Source organism: Protopterus annectens, chromosome 4.part0 (assembly GCF_019279795.1).
Source record: "Protopterus annectens isolate FY-2018-M chromosome 4.part0, PAN1.0, whole genome shotgun sequence".
Taxonomy (NCBI): Eukaryota; Metazoa; Chordata; order Ceratodontiformes; family Protopteridae; genus Protopterus; species Protopterus annectens.
In genome coordinates this window covers 1057003158-1057021285 of record NC_056733.1, presented here as the reverse complement: position 1 = coordinate 1057021285, position 18128 = coordinate 1057003158, and the positions used below count along the sequence as shown (strand labels likewise).

The window sequence follows — 18128 nt, the reverse complement described above, 5'->3', positions numbered from 1 at the left end:
GGAGCACCCGCAGGAAACTCGTGCGACCACAGGGAGGACATGCAGACTCCGCACAGAAGGCACCCCAGATGAGAATCGAACCAGAGAACCTACATGTATATCTATTAGTAACATCATACTTGATTTTAATTACAGTGCCTGCAAATGGAACTTTTCCGCATTGAAAAGGACCCATTTTTAAAGAAATATCCACAGGAATCTTAATAGTGGAACAAAGTTACTATGCACTAGCATATCTGCCAAACTACGACCCCTTTTATGCGAGACAGATGGAACTTGGTGTAAACGTTTAGCCAAGTCTTGATTTTCTAATAAGAATGGCGGATAATAATTCAAAAGAACAGTCACTTGTTCACTAAGAACATTTTAAGTAGTGACAAAATACATTTTTCTTGTTTCCATGTTCATCTATATTTAACTTTCTGGCTATAGGGGGGATGTGTTTTTTAGCCAAAAAGACTTAATTTGTTGTATAGTTACCTATAAGTAACAAAAACAAAACCTAACCGCAGCAACCAAACAAAACTAATTCCCCAAAGCAGGCAGAAGACAGCTTGATATGCAGCTAAATCCAAAAACTTGATGAACCAGCAAGTAATCGTACCAAAAAACTTTATTACAGAGAAAGAAGGTTGGCGCTTTCACGGTAATACCATACCGCTTCTTCAAACATGAATGGTGACAGTAACTTGTATGCAGATGACATCTCAAACAGCTTAACAGCCAATAAAACATTCAAGCAGCCACATTCTCAGCTTAAAGGCATATAAAGCAGATATTTACCAGCATAAAGTCTAAAAAAAAAATAAGAACATTAGCAAAATTAAATAAAACATGAACGATATTCATAAATAAGTAAGCAATAAACACCCTACAGCCGTTTATTCCTTAATACAGGCTTAATGGGGACATGATCATTCAACCCCATAGCTAGGTGTTCCCCCAACCTCAAGATCCACTCTAACTCGTCCACCTCAGTACGAGTCACTATATCACCACCTCGCAGACCTGGGCTGAACACTCATACCTGGAAGACAAAGTTGTGTTCAGGGCCAGTAGACAAAACGTGTTTCGCTAAGGCACTAAAATCATATTGCTTCTTCATGCAATACACATGGTCCCTAATTCTTTCTTTTAAGCTCCTGTTCATCTTACCGACGTAGAATTTATAACAGCACTGACAATGTGCTAAATAAATCACATTCCTGGTGGAGCAATCAGCAGATGCCCTCAACTTCCACAAGTAGCCCGTGACAGGGTGCCGAAAGGCTGTAGGGTATTTATTGTTTGTTTACTTATTTATGAATATCTTTCATGTTTTATTTAATTGTGCTAATGTTCTTATTTTTTATTAGATTTTATGCTAGTAAATACCTACTTGTATGCCTTTAAGCTGAGAGTGTGGCTGCTTGAATGTTTGTTTTATTGGCTGTTAAGCTGTTTGAGATTGTCATTTGCATACAAGTTATTCTGTCACCATTCATGTTTGTCTGAAGAAGCAATATGGTATTACCGTGAAAGCGCTAACCTTCTTTCTCTAATAGTTTTTTGGTACAATTACTTGCTGGTTCATCAAGTTTTTGGATTTAGCTGCATATCGAGCTGTCTTCTGCCTGCTTTGGGGAATTTTACAGTTACCTGTAAGTGTTGACATATTTCCCTTTTGTTCAGTATGTCTTGCCTCAGATCTAAAATCCACACCAGTACCATTTCGTTTTTCAACAACTTTTTGAAAAGATTCTACAACAACTTATGTCATATATATATCCTTATAAACATTTTAGCAGTATTCCAAACTACTACGTAAAAATGAAAATAATCATTACAAAGCTTACAGATCCAAAGAAATTCCCCATATGGTAAAGAGGAAATGAGATGTGGGCGATGGCAACCCTTTACATGTAAATATTGCCCCCCCCCCCCATCAATATTAATTGCAGTACCTTGTATTTGATAAATACCTGAATTAAAAGTAAAAAATAAATAAATAAAAATTCATTAGACAAAAATGTACAAGTTCAATAATATAGTGGGAAAGGGGACCATCACCTGAAAAGTAATGGAGAGCTTGTACACCATATTTATTTTGGATACTAGTATAAACGCATTTAACGTCAAGTGTTAACCAGTACATCCCTGTCTCCCATTTCAAATGGGTAATTTTAGCCAAAAAATCCTGGGTGTCTGACATAAGAAGGAAGTTTTCTAACAAAAGGAAACAAATATTCATGCAAAAAAAAAATCTTGTGAAGAAAATACTTGCAAGAAGATACAGTTGGTCGACCTGATGGGTTACTTAAGCATTTGTGGATTTTTGGTAAACAATAAAAACTGGCTATATTACAGCCATGAACATTAAACTTCTTATTCACATCATCTGTTTGAAGCAACCCAATCTGTACCCCTTTTCCAATCGTTCTTCATATTGTATCACAGCATTCTTGTATTCTGTTTGATTTCTCATATACATCACTATCATCTAAATGATTATAGCACATTTGCATATACTGTTGGTAATGCATAATTACACTTCCTTTGTCAGCTAGTTAAAAATAAATTCAGATTATTACATTAGCTTTTTTAAAGCTGACCACTGTTCTTGAGTCAAGTTATAATGTACATTGTTCTTTTGCCTCACAAAATCAACAATCTTTACAGTAAAACTAAAAATAGCAGAAAACTGTTGAATCTGCTCATTATTAAAAGGGGAGTATACACGTACTATATTTTAACTCTAGATGTAGCTACTAGGCTGTAAGCATCGATTTGCCTCATTCAGTTCCATTTCATCAGAAACACAGAAATGAAAACTGCCATCAACATTACTACTAGTATCAAAATAATCTCCCACAGTCTCCACTGTATAATTTTTATCACAAAAAAGATGCATTAAATGTAATTTACTTACAAAAGGAAAAATGTCATTTCAACATATGTAAGTGAGGTAACATATTATTGCATGCTTTCACAAAACGTAACTTAAGGATATTAGGAAAGGATGGCTGAAGTCTGGCATTGGACACCGAGGCTAAAGCTGTGATTTTGGAATGAGCTGCTTTCCTGTAGCCCACTTATTTTGCAATAAGAAATGGACTCGCAACAAATGATAATATAAATGTGTTGGTCAAGAAAAATTATTACAAAGGAAGGGTTAGTTTTATGTAGTAAAAAAATTTGCATTTTTTAGTCATTTGTTGCATATGTACATTTATTTACAATTTCATTTGTAATTTTGAAGTATGAAAAATTTGTAAATGGAAAATAGACCTACATATTATTTTTGGTAAGTACCTCAAGATCTTTTACATCCATGTGAGTTGCCACCAACTAACACAGATGGGGGATATATGTTTAATGTCCCATATGAAGGACTGCATCTTACATGCTTACGCTGTGCTACTGCGTCAGTACTGAAAACCGAATGCATGCACCTGATGTGGGCATAGAACCCATTGGCCTCTGATCATCCATTATCAAAGGAGAACCTGCCTTCTTTTCTACAACTGACTTTGCAGAATACTCAGAAGAACGCTTTCTATGCAGCTATACTGGAACAAAGTGGAAGGATAAACTGGTAGCTCTATACCCCCAATGTAGGAAGGGTAAACCGGTAGCTCCATACCCCCAATGTAGGAAAGCAAGAAATACTACACCATTTGTATGTGGAGCTACTGAAATTAGGAATATAACCAAAAGGTTGTAATGGATAAATGGAGGACATGGGGTCTGGGTTGTAGTGCATTAAATATCGCTTGGTTTGTGCAGCGGATCTCAGTTTATGGCAAGTGTAGCATTCATTCCCAAAACCCACATTACCAGATGTCTGCATGTGCTCATGCTCCTGTTTGTGTATTTATGCATAGATGTGTGAATGTGTATATTTGAGGATATCATCACAAAACAATGAAACCTCGCTATGTTGACTACCATTCCTTTGGCCTCCTGCTATCAATGGGATGTTTAGTCTAAAACAAAAATCTAGGAAAATAAGTGTCTTTCCAGGGGGCTGAATGGACAGATGATAAAATATTGTTGGAACTGAATTAATCTTAAAGTCTTGGAGAGTACCTTCATATGGTGGACCCCGTTTTCACAAAATCTCACCAAGACTGCACTGATACATGGATGGTATTTTATATAGCATATACCATGGACGCTGAGGTAGAGTAAAAAAAATAGGACAGCTGGGAGCACAATTCCCAGGATGAAAAAGTGCCAAATATTGGTATGTGCACTGTTGCTGGGACTGAAAAAAATTACCATGTAGAATCCTTAAGACACCAAAACATTTTTGCAATGGAGTTGGGCCAGGGTCAAGGGAGGATGTCACCGAAACTGACAGGCCAAAAAAAGAGCCAAAAATATGATTGAGTGGATTGTTAAGGATAAGGCAGAAACTGTGTATTACTATTATGCAAGAAGCAATGTGGAAGGAAAATACCCAGGCAGTTCCAACAGCAACGTGTCTTTGCAGGGGGCCAACCCCATGTAAACTTAATAAATCAGCTCTGCAATTGCACTATAGTGCAGAAAAGGCTAAACATCCTTAATCCCACTGTTGACTGATCTTGCACACCTTCATTTTCTGCCCAACAGGATGGGAGACATCAGGTATAACACTTTGACAAAAGCATGGGAAGTCCCATTATATGTGTATATAGGCTTAACCAAAGGGTAGGAAGGTCACACAGACAAACCATTCAGTAAAATCTGCTAGAAAGACCCAGCCAAGCTAGAATCTTCACTGTGTAGTACCCTAAACAGCTTGTGGTGGAGGTCCATGGGATATATGCAAATGACCCCTTAAGGACCTACCCGTTTCAGCTACATGACTGCTGAATAGCTATGACTTTTTACTTTTTGAGTGCAGTCAGGCCCCTAAAGCCAAACCCCATGTAAGATCAGGTTTCATTTAATTGGTATTTTCTTGTACAAAAATACAGAAAGCATTAAATATCAATACAGAAATACAGATATTCTTTGCATAAGTGTAGAAATGCAGCCATATTAAAGCAGGCCTTCACAGTTTGCTATCTGTTTCAGTGAATGCATTTTCAACTAGTGAAAACCTTCAGTCAAAAAATTCTGGTGACAGAATGTGGAGTGCATTGAGTGCAAACACATTTTGTATGGTACAAGGCTTGGGAACCAAGGTTAGAGGCATGTGGTAATTTACAGGATTTTGGTATTACGAGATACTTCAGTCAATTTCTGCATATCAGTCTAAATGAACTAACCATGTCTGAAGTGAAATCCTCAAAAGCTGGGTACAGACATTTGAGTACAGATGTCAAATCAAATATCCAGTATTCCACAATATTAATATTCAGGAGGATAGGAATACGAGTGCAGGAACTACGGACATAATTATCAGTAGTTAATGGGGGGCAGTAATTATCACATTCTGAGTACAGAATTTACGAGTGCAGAAGTTACGGACTTTGTTTTAATTTGGATAGTGTTGACATCTACCTCCACTGTACATAATAAAATACTCTTAACCAAACTACAGTGAGTGCAGACGTTATTATGAAAATTACAAGATTTGCCCCATAAGGGAGACACTGGGACCTGTTCAGCACAAGTTTGTGTAATTAAAAACATTCGTTGGTCTCATTCTAGTTTCTTCTGTTTATTTCCAGCTCATTCCAACATTCTAAAGTCCTATCAGTACTTAACACCCCACTAATTGTAGACATGCATATTTCAGGCTTTTTATTGACCTCATCAGTACAGCATAGGTGGATTGCCTGTCTACAGTTTAGAAATCCGATTAAAATCAAGCCTGATGTCAATAAACATTAAGGTGCCTGCAAAGTATCCCAAATAACATCCCAAACCAGTGTGTGCATGCATATATGCAGGTCTAAATGTACTCACAAGCTTGCGTAAAAAGTCCAGAACACTCAGTTTACAAGTTGTAAATGAAAAAGTTTAGATAAATGTGTGCTTCTATCTAAAAGTTCATATCCCATAAAATGATCTTGTGAACTTGGGTTGTTTTTGAAAAATGGAAAATCAGTGTACCTAAAGCAATTTTAATTTAATTTGGTTAATTGTAGTTTATCAGTGGTAGTGACACACATCAGTGACACAAAATACAAAGGAATGGTTGTCAAAATAGTTTGTGTGCTTCATATTCTGTTTCTGTATTAAATTATTACAAATTCAGCTATTTGTATTTCATGTTGTCGCTCTTGCTCAGTTTCACTGTTATCCATTCATGGTGGTGTAAAAGATTGTTACGAGAAAAAGTTGTATATCTGAATGGAAACATTATAGCTCTAGAGAGTTCCACAGACAGGGGTGGTCAGCATTTGGAGAGTAATTTATTTGTAAATGACACTAATCTAGTCATCAGTTGTGGCATTAGATTATTGATCCGCAAGATCCTTCAGTCACAACTTTTAGTAGCATTTGCAGTGAATGGAAGATATACTGGGCTTGGATAGTAAATGAATTACCCTATTCCTTGTCAAGCATATGCAGTGAGGTTGGATGTTGAGTATTTTTGGATGTCTTATCTGAATGTTGCTGTTAACTTATCAGATTTGCAAAGATGTAGGCTGGGATCATTTAAAGGAGTACATTGCTAGTGTATGTAACAGTAAGATTAGATGCAGGTAACTTAGAATTTAATTTTGGCATTTGCATACAGCACTTCACTGGGCACTTGCATACAGCTACACTTATTTACCTCCATAGTATCCTAGTTTGTTTGCCACTGCCTAATAAATTGATCTTTTAAATTGTTTGCCATATACAGTGTAGCCGGTGCTCATCTGTATTTAGTCACTGATGTATTTTATATTTGTATAATTCATTCTAACATTGTTTGGCTGTAAGCATCTAAATAAACTGGACTTGAGCTACTTGAATAGAGAATTTTGAAAACTGAAACAATGCTAAGGTGATGTATTCTGTTCTACAGAAAACAGGCAGGAAATGAAAAGTTTATCAGTGGACTTAAAGAAGAAGTACTAACTTGGAGAAACCTTTATGAAGATCTTCGTAATAAAGTAAAGCCATTCCAGGTATGATCTTGTTTTAGGGAGAATGTATTTTATGCTGGTTTGATAAGCTGCTGGCGGAAGGCATTTACTTTGAGTGTTCTCCCTGTGTTGTGGGTGGACTACTTGAATACATAATATACCATTTAGCCAGCTCTTTATTTCTAGCTTTCTTATTGAGTGTACATTGCCCTTTTTTATGTCTGAGAAGTCTTTGATACCACCCCCCCACAAGTATCAGTTCTATCTATTTGCTTGGTTCAGATTGCTTAATATGTGTTCTTATGCACATTATAACATTTCCAATATCCATTGCCTAAAAAATAGACCTGACAAACGTTTTGTTCATCAGCTAGCAATTGGAGACCTACAATGAGCACTGTGCAGTGCCTTTTTATTTGGAGGAGAATCAGTGTTAAAGATATTTTGACCAGATTTTCACTGTGAGACTCACCGGTGTTGGTCCTTTAACACTCAGCTTGTGTCAGTTTTATGGGAGAAGAAATTAAGCATAGCCAATCTGGAGGGCTTATTAATATTAGAGGAATGCAGAAAAGTAGGTGACACTCTGATGCCCAAATCTAAACCCATTCAGCATAAACTGTGACAGAGAACCATGACTAAAGCCTAGGTTGGTGACGACCTGGGCATCTGAGGCACTGACAAGGGAAAGGTTGTATGTGCCTATCCGGGAAGGGAGGGGCACACTGTTGCAGTTAGATTTCATTAGTAGAAACTGGAGAAACAACATATGGGGCTTCCCAATGGGTTAGGTATTCTGACATCAGACCACTGTGGAAATGAGAGGCTGTCAGCACTGATGGTCATTGCATACCTCACCCTTGGGGTGTTGCTGGGCATGTGAAGAGCTGGGAAAAATAGGAAAAATATACTTTGGCAACAGCATGATGTTGGAATGGGACTCCCCAAGGCAGTGGATTTAAGTCTGTGGGAATACAGGAGAACTAGGGGACATAGAGATCAATGACAGGCTTCTGAGTGCAGCCAATAATCAAGTACTGGTAGGGACCCCCCCAAAAAAATTGACCATTCATAATTCCTTTTGTCACGGGCTCCTTTAGTAGTCCCTAATCCTTGGTGTGTTACCAGTGTTCTAATACAGATAATTGTTATTTGGAAATGGAGGAGTCTGAGCAGTGAATCACTGTCCCTGGCCACCAGTTTTGGAACTGTAATGCAGGATGGGAACCGCCTTCTCTTTGGTTGGTCAGGGCAGTGAACACTATATAAGTCAGAAAAGAATAGATCTTTAAATCCCTTGGCCATGTTTCTTGTTTTGAAATTGGAGGTTTGAAACTTTATCCTGTAGAATTCCAAAAGGTTGAGCCTGAAAGAGCTAAGATGCTGCCTCGCAATGCCTCTGTACCCTTCAAACCCTTCTGTGTGCTGAAGATTGACAGCCTCCTTACTCTGGTGGAAGCTTAATAGTAATTTTTCTTATATAAATACTGTTATTTGTGTTCTGTGCCATGCCATAAGCCTGTTCTGCCCGCTTACCCCATCCCATCATATTGTCCTCTGTCACTCCTATTAATTAACTTCCTACTCCTTCACATACAAGAGTTGGAATAAGATAAGCACGTTTGTTTGGGTGGACTAGCTAGAGTCATCTGTTTTCACTACCATTCTGATTCATTTTCTGTGGATAGATTGAGAGGGAAAATGCAGAATAGAAATGACAGAGGTTCAGTTTTCATCTGCAAGCTTGCATAGCGTTTTTAGGAAGGACATCCCAGTACAAATTCCTGTTACCTCTGCTACTCTGCATAAGTCACAGAAATCCTAGCATTTGTTTTCTCTCTCACTATTTTCAAATGTTATGGATATGTTTGGCAAAGGAATCTATACTTCTGGCATTTTTGAGTTTTTTGGAATTTTAGCTACTCAAAGTATCTTATTTTCAGACTTCTGTGGTAGAACAAGCTATAAAAAAGGCCTTCCTCACTTAACTTGAATGTGCTAGGAGCTGTTGAGAAACTCTTGGGTAGGTTTTATTGTGCCATGCTTGTACTTTCAGTGTAGTAGATTCTGTGGCTAATGAGACTGCTGACATTTGGCTTCCTAGTGCAGTATTCCCACAAATCCCTTGGGGGAGAACAAGGACCTCATGGAGAATGGAGATTAAGGCCCTTTCTCTTTTGGGGGAGGGGTGTAATTTTTAGCTTGCTTATGATTTTGCTTGACAGGCGTAGGAGTCTTTCACTAGGATGTTAGTATTTTTTTCTGCAGCTTACAGTTCCTACTTTTAAGAGTGGGGTTGCATGTTCCACCTTGCGGCTCATGCTCTGCTTCTGCTATCATATGCAAGGATATGAGATGGTGGTTTGCCTTTGTAGCTGCCAGTTTTTCCTTGCACCTTGAATTTTTAACTTGTAGAAAAAGTTTTCTCATATGGTGCTTACAAAATGTAAGCCATTTAGGTGTCATCAACCAGTACATGAGTGAAGACCCACATCAGCATTACCTCCTTTGCTTAGAGGAAGGACACAGTGTTTGAAGCACTGTTAATGGGCAACACTTCCACCCATCCATCTGAAGATTCACATTGGAAAGGGAGAGAGGGGCCTTGCACAATTGAGACTAGGACTGGAGTACTCTGACAATGCAGAGGATATAGAGCACAGATGTCAGTTTTCTTAGGGGTTAGTACCTCCCCCAGGGCAGCCTTATGGGTTTGGAGTGTCACCATCTACCCTGTTAGAGGGATGGGACAAGCACATACCCATTCTTCAACTCTTCAGGTAAGACCCTTGTTATTAACTCCCTTAGTATGAGTAGGCATTGCTTACTCTCACTTGGCCTGCTTGTGGAGGGCAGTTTTTCCAATTCCAAGGTAGGTTGTCATTCTGGGGGGGCTGGGTTTTTCTTCCAAAGTTGTCTTCAGGTCCAGCAAGACATAATGACCTGTTTAGTTGGAAACATACCAATAATTTCTTTTAGTGGGGCTAACCTATCAGGCCCTTTATGTCAGTTTTAGTATACTGTGACCTACCCCTACTGGTATAGGTAATGTTCTATATGAAATGTATAGGTTTAAATGTTAATGTCTAGCTGCAGGACACTCCTGGCATGTGGCTACAGATTTCCTTTCAGGAAATCTTCCTCACAGATGCTTAAGCTCATCCAGTGTTTGAGTATTCTGATAAACCTCTAGAAGTTGCATGATGTCAGAACTAGGAAAGCTCATTTGCAAAAGTGAAGGCTTTGTTCTCGAGTTTATTTTTAGTACCAGTTATAATTCTCAGGAAAATTCCACCTTTAACCACTAGGGATTCTCTTACTGCAAAATGACTTGGTAGAAAACTGGAAGCTTTGAATCCAGAAGATGTTTATTCCAAAGTCCAAGTAGACTGCTCACATAAGATAGTGTACTACAGTTGTGCACATGAATAGGGGAGTTTTTGAACGTATTTAACTTTTCTTGGAGAAGGAAGCCAAAACAGCAGAGTTCATTAAGGATTATGAGCCTAGAAAGAAAATGCTGTTTTACTTAGAAGGTGCAAAGTACCCAAAGACCAAAGGTTCAGCTTCTGAGCTGAAGAATCAAGATGAATTTAGTGAAATTACATGAGAATTAATAAGCAGCAGAATTATTTCTGGTATAAGAAATGGTGAAGCAGGGGGTAGGTGGCTCTTTTGGAATAGCTGGGTAAACCCCCTAACTATGATATATGCAACCTCTGTTTGATTAGATGTGCAGGTGCCAGTTAGGACTGGGTGGGGGAAGAGAAATGAGGCTTGGTCTGCTCATCTCTCTCTTGGGGAGGTTGATAAGGTAGCAATATACTAGACCGGGGCAGCCTGTTTTTGTGGCCCTAGTTGGAGCCATGAGCTTCAAACAGGACAGAAGTAGACAAAAGTAGTCTGGGGACATTGATGATGCCACCTATGGGAGGGGCAAGCTTGAGACCAAGCCTTATGGCTAGCAGTGTCTTTTAAGCAGAAGACTGGTATGGGCTTCCCAATAACATGGTAAGTCACCCTTTGTAAGCAGCAGTGGCAGCTTTTTGGGTCACCCTCTTCCTGAATCATGTCATTGCCAATTCAACCCAGCTGGGTGACCCTGCCTTGGAGGGGTTAAAGCTTTAGATAATGCTACCTTAACTAAAGTATTAGAGAGGACAGACTTTGGAGGAGACAATGCTGCAGCAAAAGTACAGACCCCACCCTAACCAGAACATCTAACATAACCACACAGAGTGGGAAGGCAGGCTATTAAGAGAAGCAGGTCTGACCTTATCAAAAGCTATGTACGAGTGCATTTATAAAGTATATAAAGTCAAAATGGCAAATGCGGAAAAAATTGAGAACTTCTTGTTATACTAACAATAAGAGGGTCAGTGAAGTGCAAGAAAACTAAAGCAGTTGAAATTCATGCCTCAGACACAGTAGATGTGGCGGTTAAACATGAGAGAAGAGGACACATTGTCCTTTTACTTAGGTTTATTGGATGGCGCAGTAGTAGCAGCGTTGTCACCTCACAGCAAGAGGTTCTCCAGTTCGATCCTCTGCTGGGGTGCTGCCTTCTGTGCGGAGTCCGCATGTCCTCTCTGCGTTCATGTGGGTTTCCTCCGGGTGCTCCAGTTTCCTCTCACGTTACAAAGAAACATGTCTGGAGCATTTCTCCCTGGGCCTCCGCTGAAAATTGGCTTTGTTCCAAGTCAGACTTTCCCACTTAACAAATGTTAAATAAAATAAATAAACCCCTACCATTTCGTATCTACTTCTTAGAGGTCCAGGCAAAGAGAAAAGGCTTGTGGTTAACCAAGTTTGCAGACAAGTGTAAGCATCAAATTAACTGGTGCAAAGTCACGGCCTTACGTTAAGCACACACACACACACACACACAAAAAGTCATATTATTCAGCAAAAACATGGCCCCTGATTACCACATCGGCAACCCCATAAGCACACAGCCTATGATGAAAGACCTGGCTACACAGGTTAACAAAAATCTCACATTCGACCATCATGTAGTGGCAGTGGCCTTTTACTTGGTTCATCTCATAAGTAAAGGGATTGCATCCAGAAAAAAGTAGGTTATTACCTCGCTGTACTCCATTAGGCCAATTGAGTACAACGCCCCCTTTGGTATATACCTCTCCAAACACCTGCACCAACTGGAAAGGCCACAGAAATACCTCAGAAAGAGAATCCGTGGCCTCCAACACTTGTCCTATGTGGACAGGCTCAGATCACTATCACTCTACTCTGTATTGTACAGATTGCTGAGAAGTTATCTATGTCTCGCCTACAAGGCAATCTCAGACCCTGCTCTACTAGAGATGCTCCATGTCTGTAAGTCTGTCCTTGTGCATTACCCGATTGAAAGGCCCAAATCTAATATGTGACATTAACAAAACCTGCTTGGAGATGGGTTTGTCTCCCAGAGGCTGCCCTGTCTCTGGAATAGACAGACTCCCCATACATGCCAGAGTACATTGTTGACCACCACCAAGCACAACCTTGATGAGTGGATGGGAAACCACAAATTTGTCCCAGGGATTCCACCCGTGCCCTTCGTTGACGGGGGCAACAGCTTCTGATTGAGGTTCCTTTTTTGGGGATAAATGCTGGGCTTGTAAGGGCCCCAATGCCATTGGCCTAGTAATTTCCTTTGACTGTATGTTCTAAAAAAAGTTCTAGTAAAATCCACTGGCTTTTATTGATACAAGCTGAAATTAAATTTGTAAGATAAATGCTTTTTTCCTTCTAAAACTAGAAAACAGTTTAATGGACGTTAAATTTTTGAGAAAATTGAGTCTTGACCTTTTATATCAAAACTTGAACACAGCTCTCGACCCATTGCATATATCTAGCACCTTCAATCCCCCCTACATCCAGTTATTCAGTGTTTTGAGAGAATTTGTAAGCTGGGTATTCATAATTTAATATTCAGACAACACATTAAACATAGGGACAACATTAATGCAAAAGAAAAAATTATTCTATGACAACTTCAGGATAATAATTCTATAGGAGTAATGAAGCCAGATAAGTTGGGTGTACTTATGACTGATGATATGACTGATAAATCTGATTACAACAAAAAAATGCGGAAACTGTTAGGCAATAAATTTCTGTAGAAGGCTACAACTAGAGTGTGAACAAACCTACTGTTCCATACATTTTTGGGATTCTGAAGCTGTACAACAATTTAGCACAACCACCATTCTGCCCCATTGTGGACACTAGGGGTACGATGACCCACCTCACTGCTAAATTCCTAGACACTAAAATTGAGGATCTTGTGTGCTCTGAAACATGTCTGCCATGACTCTTGGGAATTCTTACAGAAAATCAATGAGACCTTTCAAAGAATCTTATACCTTTATCACCATTGACATGAAATATTTATACACAGTCATCCAACACCAACTTGGTGTTGAATGGTTTACAGAGTTCCTGACAGACAAGAGTGTGAAACGAGATGAAATTAACGGTTTACAGAGTTCCTGACCGACAAGGGTGTGAAACGAGATGAAATTAACGTGTATGAAAATCTCTTAGAATTTGTCCTGGAAAACAATTTTATCATGTTTGAAAAAAGTATTTTTACAAACAAAAGGAGTTGCAGTGAGAGCAGCATATGGTGGTGTCTTTGCTAATACAGTTATGATCCAATGGGAGAATTTCTTTTTAATTCAGCTTTCTGTACATGTACATTTTATACATGCTGTCTGGACGATATTTTTATCCCAAGGGTCGACGATAGTCTAACTTTCCCTTACTTATTTATAACATCAGCAATACCACTCATTTTTTTTGAAGTTCACACATCAAACATATGACAGCCACATCGTCTACCTCAACATTTGGCTTACGAAATAAAGCCCGTCATGGTAACGGGTGAAAGCGCTTGATTTACTTTGGTCTTCATATGGATTTATCTGTGTTTTGATTTTATCATCTGTTCGTGCATCTTCTGAATTATTGGTAAAGCAATAAAAGAACGTTTGTTTTCAAACTGAGGCGTATTTGTTCCAGTTAAAGAAGAGTTTATTGGGCTTCAGTGCTTGTGCATATTTTTTTTGGCTTACGAAAGATACCATACAGAAAAGTTTTACTTCAAAATTTTTTCAAAAAGAGACTTAATTCCAACAGTTTCCTTCATTTTACCAGTGCCCCCCACCCCCTTATACATAAAAAAGCTGTCGTAAAAGGCCAGTTTACTCGAGCTCCCTGCAATGACCACTGATGACTGCTTTTGACATGAATGTTGCCTGCTTAGATGCGTTTAACATGGCTATCCTTTTAACTTTGTCAACGATCTGATGCTCGAAGTTATAAATAAACGTGAACAAAAATATTTTCTCCCAGTTTTGGGCTCAACGCCCATCGACCTATTTTTTTTACTGTTACTATGACTTGTAACACCAAAAATACAGAAAGATTCAAGAATTCTTTCATTACAGTATTTAGCTTGGATAGTTTATCAGAAGACATTGAGAGAGAAAATTGGTGTATTCTCACAAATAAAAAAAAAAGTATGAGACCATGCGGTTCTTGCTTCCAGTTTTGTCTCTTAAAAAAGGCACGAACCTGAAAAACATCTTTAAAGTATTATGTTAAGTTGTCAATCTCGCCTTCATTCTTGCTGGATGGGTTCGGAGCTGATCCTCGGCTCCGACTCAGCATTTGCTAAGCTCGAGAGCTAATTTTACCAGCTCGAGGCAACCCTATATCCCATGATGCAAGGCGGAGACTACCCAGATCTCGTTTGCCGCTTCGCTTACGAGGAGACTCTTTTACCAGCTCTAGGTAAGTTTTCTTAATAATAAGACTTTGTCTCACCCCTTTTAATTTTCATAACCTTAGTTTTGTGAACCTTAACGTTTATTTTAACCCTATTCCCATTAGTGTTCCCTTTTTTTTCGGGTTATTTATCCCCTTCCCTAGGTTAGGCCTTAGGCCTTCCCCTTTCCTAAATTTTCCTGTCAGGGATTTTTGTGTCTGAGTGTGTTGTATCCCTGTTTAGTTTAGTTTAGATTATTGGATTGGGTGTTATTTGTGTGTGTGTGTCTGTTTTTTCTTGTCAACTTGTGTTTCCTTGACACAGCTATGTCGAAGGACACAAAGGTCTCAGGCTTCAAGAAGTGTGACTCGTGCTGTCAGAAGATGTCTCTGACAGACTGTCACACTTGTGTTTACTGCCTGGGACCTCTGCACCTGCAGGACTCTTGTGCTATCTGTCATGCCTTCAGCCCAAGAGTCCTGCAGGAGCACAGAAATAAATTAATATTGAGGGGCTTATTAAAGCCTGAGAGCTCCCCGACTAAGTCGGCTTTGGGGAAGCCCTCGAAACCTGTCAAGCCTTCGGCTGCAAGTTCCCAAGCCGTCGGCTACTGGTTCAGCTTCTTTAGTGTCAAGATCAGCTCCGGCCGGAGCCGATCCTTCCATTCTAGAAGTCACAGTATCGGCTCCATCCGGCGCCGATACTGAAAGATCTGGACACTCAGTGTCGGCTCCTGCTGGAGCAGACGTATCCCCGGCTCCTTCGGCTCCACCTATCTCTAAAAAGAGATCTCGATCCCCCTCATTGGAATCGATACGGTCGGCTCCGAGATCACCCCTGCTCTCGGAGCGGAGCCATTGGAGCCGTTCTTCTCGGTCGTCCAGGCTGTCTGATCACGACCTCGAGAGAGTGGTGAGTAGACTATTAAAGTCTCAGGCATTGGCCCAAATGCTCCATAGCCCATCTCAACAGACGGTAGCTATTTCACATCCACCTAACATTCCTCCTTCGACTCTCTTACAGAGCTCGGGGCCGTGACTGTTGTAGCTTCGGAGCCGATACCACCCCTTTCGGCTCCGTCGTCCTCTGCTCCAATTTCCTCCTTGAGGCCTTCATTGGAGGGATCCGGGCATCTGGTCTCTCTCGTCGGCTTCGAGGGGGCGAGTGGCATCGGACCCCTGTCTGACCCCGTTCTCCCTCTCGGGGCTTCGGCGTTGGTGAGCTCAGCCCCAACATCTGCCTCGGAGCCTTCCCTCTCGGTGAGGCCTGGAGTTCCTATCTCTTCGGAGCGGGAACCTTCTGGTCTCTCTGATGGGGGAGCCTTCGAGGTGATGAGGAGTGTACTAGCCCTTGGGCGTAGTCAACGGTCAGCTCCATCAGCTTCTCCCACTACAGTGCCTGCTGACGTCTCTTCCCACTCTCTTGCTCCCGGGCCCAGAGATCCAACACCTCAGGTTTCCCCATTGGGAATATCTTCCTCTTCCGAGGCTTCTCCTGATCCGTCAGGTGAACCTCCGCGTAAGAGGACATGTAAGAGGAAACATCTAGACTCCCCCGAGTCTATTACATCTGCTACTGACTTGGATGAGTCTGAGGGATCCCCAAGGTCCTCCTCTGAGGATGTCTCTTTCTCAGACATCCTTGAACTCCTTAAGCAGAGGGGGAACTGGCCCCCCCTTAATCTTTCCGAGGACGAGTCATTATACCTGGAGGTGTTCGGATCTCGACCCTCCACCTCCTGAGTGTCTCCGCCTTTCGACCCTCTTATGGACGTAGTGGCTCGGAAGGCGTGGATGGCCCCGGATTCGGTGGAACCTATTCCTAGGAGGCCTAAATTCATTACGGCCCCACCAGATAGGCAATATTTGACAAAAGGTGTCCCGGTTGATGCCATGGTGGTGGCTGCAGCCACCAAGAAGGAACTAGCTGATCCTTCAGTACCTGTCCATCCTCCTAACAAGGATTCTAGGACGGCAAGCGGATTTTTTCTTCAGCGACCTTTGCCATGTGATCGCTGAACTACTTGTGTCACTTCACCCGCCTTCAAAGAGATGTTCTTAAAGAGTTGGGAGAAGTTTTACAGGATCCGTCAGCTGCTGGGTCTCAGGATAAGATTAGATCACAGCTAGGAATCCTTAACTCCATTGTTAACTCCTCCATGCGGCTCATTTCTTATGCAGCCGATGGAGCGAGTAGGGCCGCAGGCACAGGAGTGGCTTTAAGGCGTCAGTCCTGGATGTGGCTTTGTAATTTTGCAGACCCCTTCAAGGCGTCCTTCACAAACTCCCCTTTTGATGGTTCGACCTTGTTCGGACCTCTAGTGAAAGACACTTTGACTAGATGCGAACAAGATGGCAAGACTCTTTCTGCCGTAGGAGTCAGTTTCTCCACCCCTTCAAGACCTTTCCCAAAAGGTCAGAAGGGAGGGAAGATGTGGTTCCGCAAATCTCAAGGAGTCACGCCTGACGCACGAGGTCAGTTTACCCCCAGAGGCAGAGGGGGTAACAACAACAGACGCCGCCCTAGGGGCAGAGGGGGTCCGCAGAATCAGGGTAGCAGAGAGCCTCTTTCTGACAAACCCTTCAGCATCCCTGAGATGTTGCCCGATTGTCCACCTTCGGAGGCAGTCGGGGGAAGATTATCGCTGTACCCAATAGACTGGCTTTCCCTTTCTCAAGACAAATGGGTACAGTCGATTATATCAGAGGGTTACAAAATTCCCTTTATTCATACCCCAATTCAGCAAAAGGGAACCCTTCCAGACGTTCCACCCGGTCTAAGGGAACTTAGCAGTACCAGAGATATCAAAACTGCTAGCAAAAAGAGCCATCCAGCCAGTTCCAGCAGACCAAATAGGATCCGGAATCTACTCAAGGTTCTTTTTAGTACCAAAAAAGACAGGGGACTGGAGACCAATATTAGATCTGAGCAAACTAAACAAGTTTGTAAAGAAAACAAGATTCCGGATGGTCACGCTTCAGTCCATTCTACCCTTTCTGGGCAAGGACAATTGGATGTGCTCGGTAGATCTTCAGGATGCGTACTATCACAAAAATTCACAGGCGCTCCAGAAGATTTCTCCGCTTTCGGCTGGGGACCAGTCACTTCCAATTCAGGGCCCTGCCCTTTGGACTCACTACAGCCCCCAGAGTGTTCACCAAATGTATGGCAGCGGTTACGGCTCACCTGAGACGTCAAGGATTCCAGGTGTTTTCATATCTAGACGACTGGCTCCTCACTGCCACCACCAGGCATCAACTTCTCCAAGCCAGAGATTACACCATTCACATTTGCAGAGAGCTAGGGATTTCTATAAATTTCGAAAAATCTGCCTTGTCGCCTTGTCAATCTATTACTTTTAT

At 41.1% G+C, this 18128-nt stretch overlaps 1 protein-coding gene across 1 annotated transcript in view; it reads left to right on the top strand.

Moving 5' to 3' along the window:
• The window catches only part of HMMR (hyaluronan mediated motility receptor), a gene marked incomplete in the record, with an annotated part of 1493987 nt that overhangs the window by 1129275 nt on the left and 346584 nt on the right, over window positions 1–18128 (top strand). Inside the window, 1 exon segment of the mRNA XM_044068985.1 lies at window positions 6932–7034. Coding sequence (XP_043924920.1) covers window positions 6932–7034 — 103 coding nt within the window.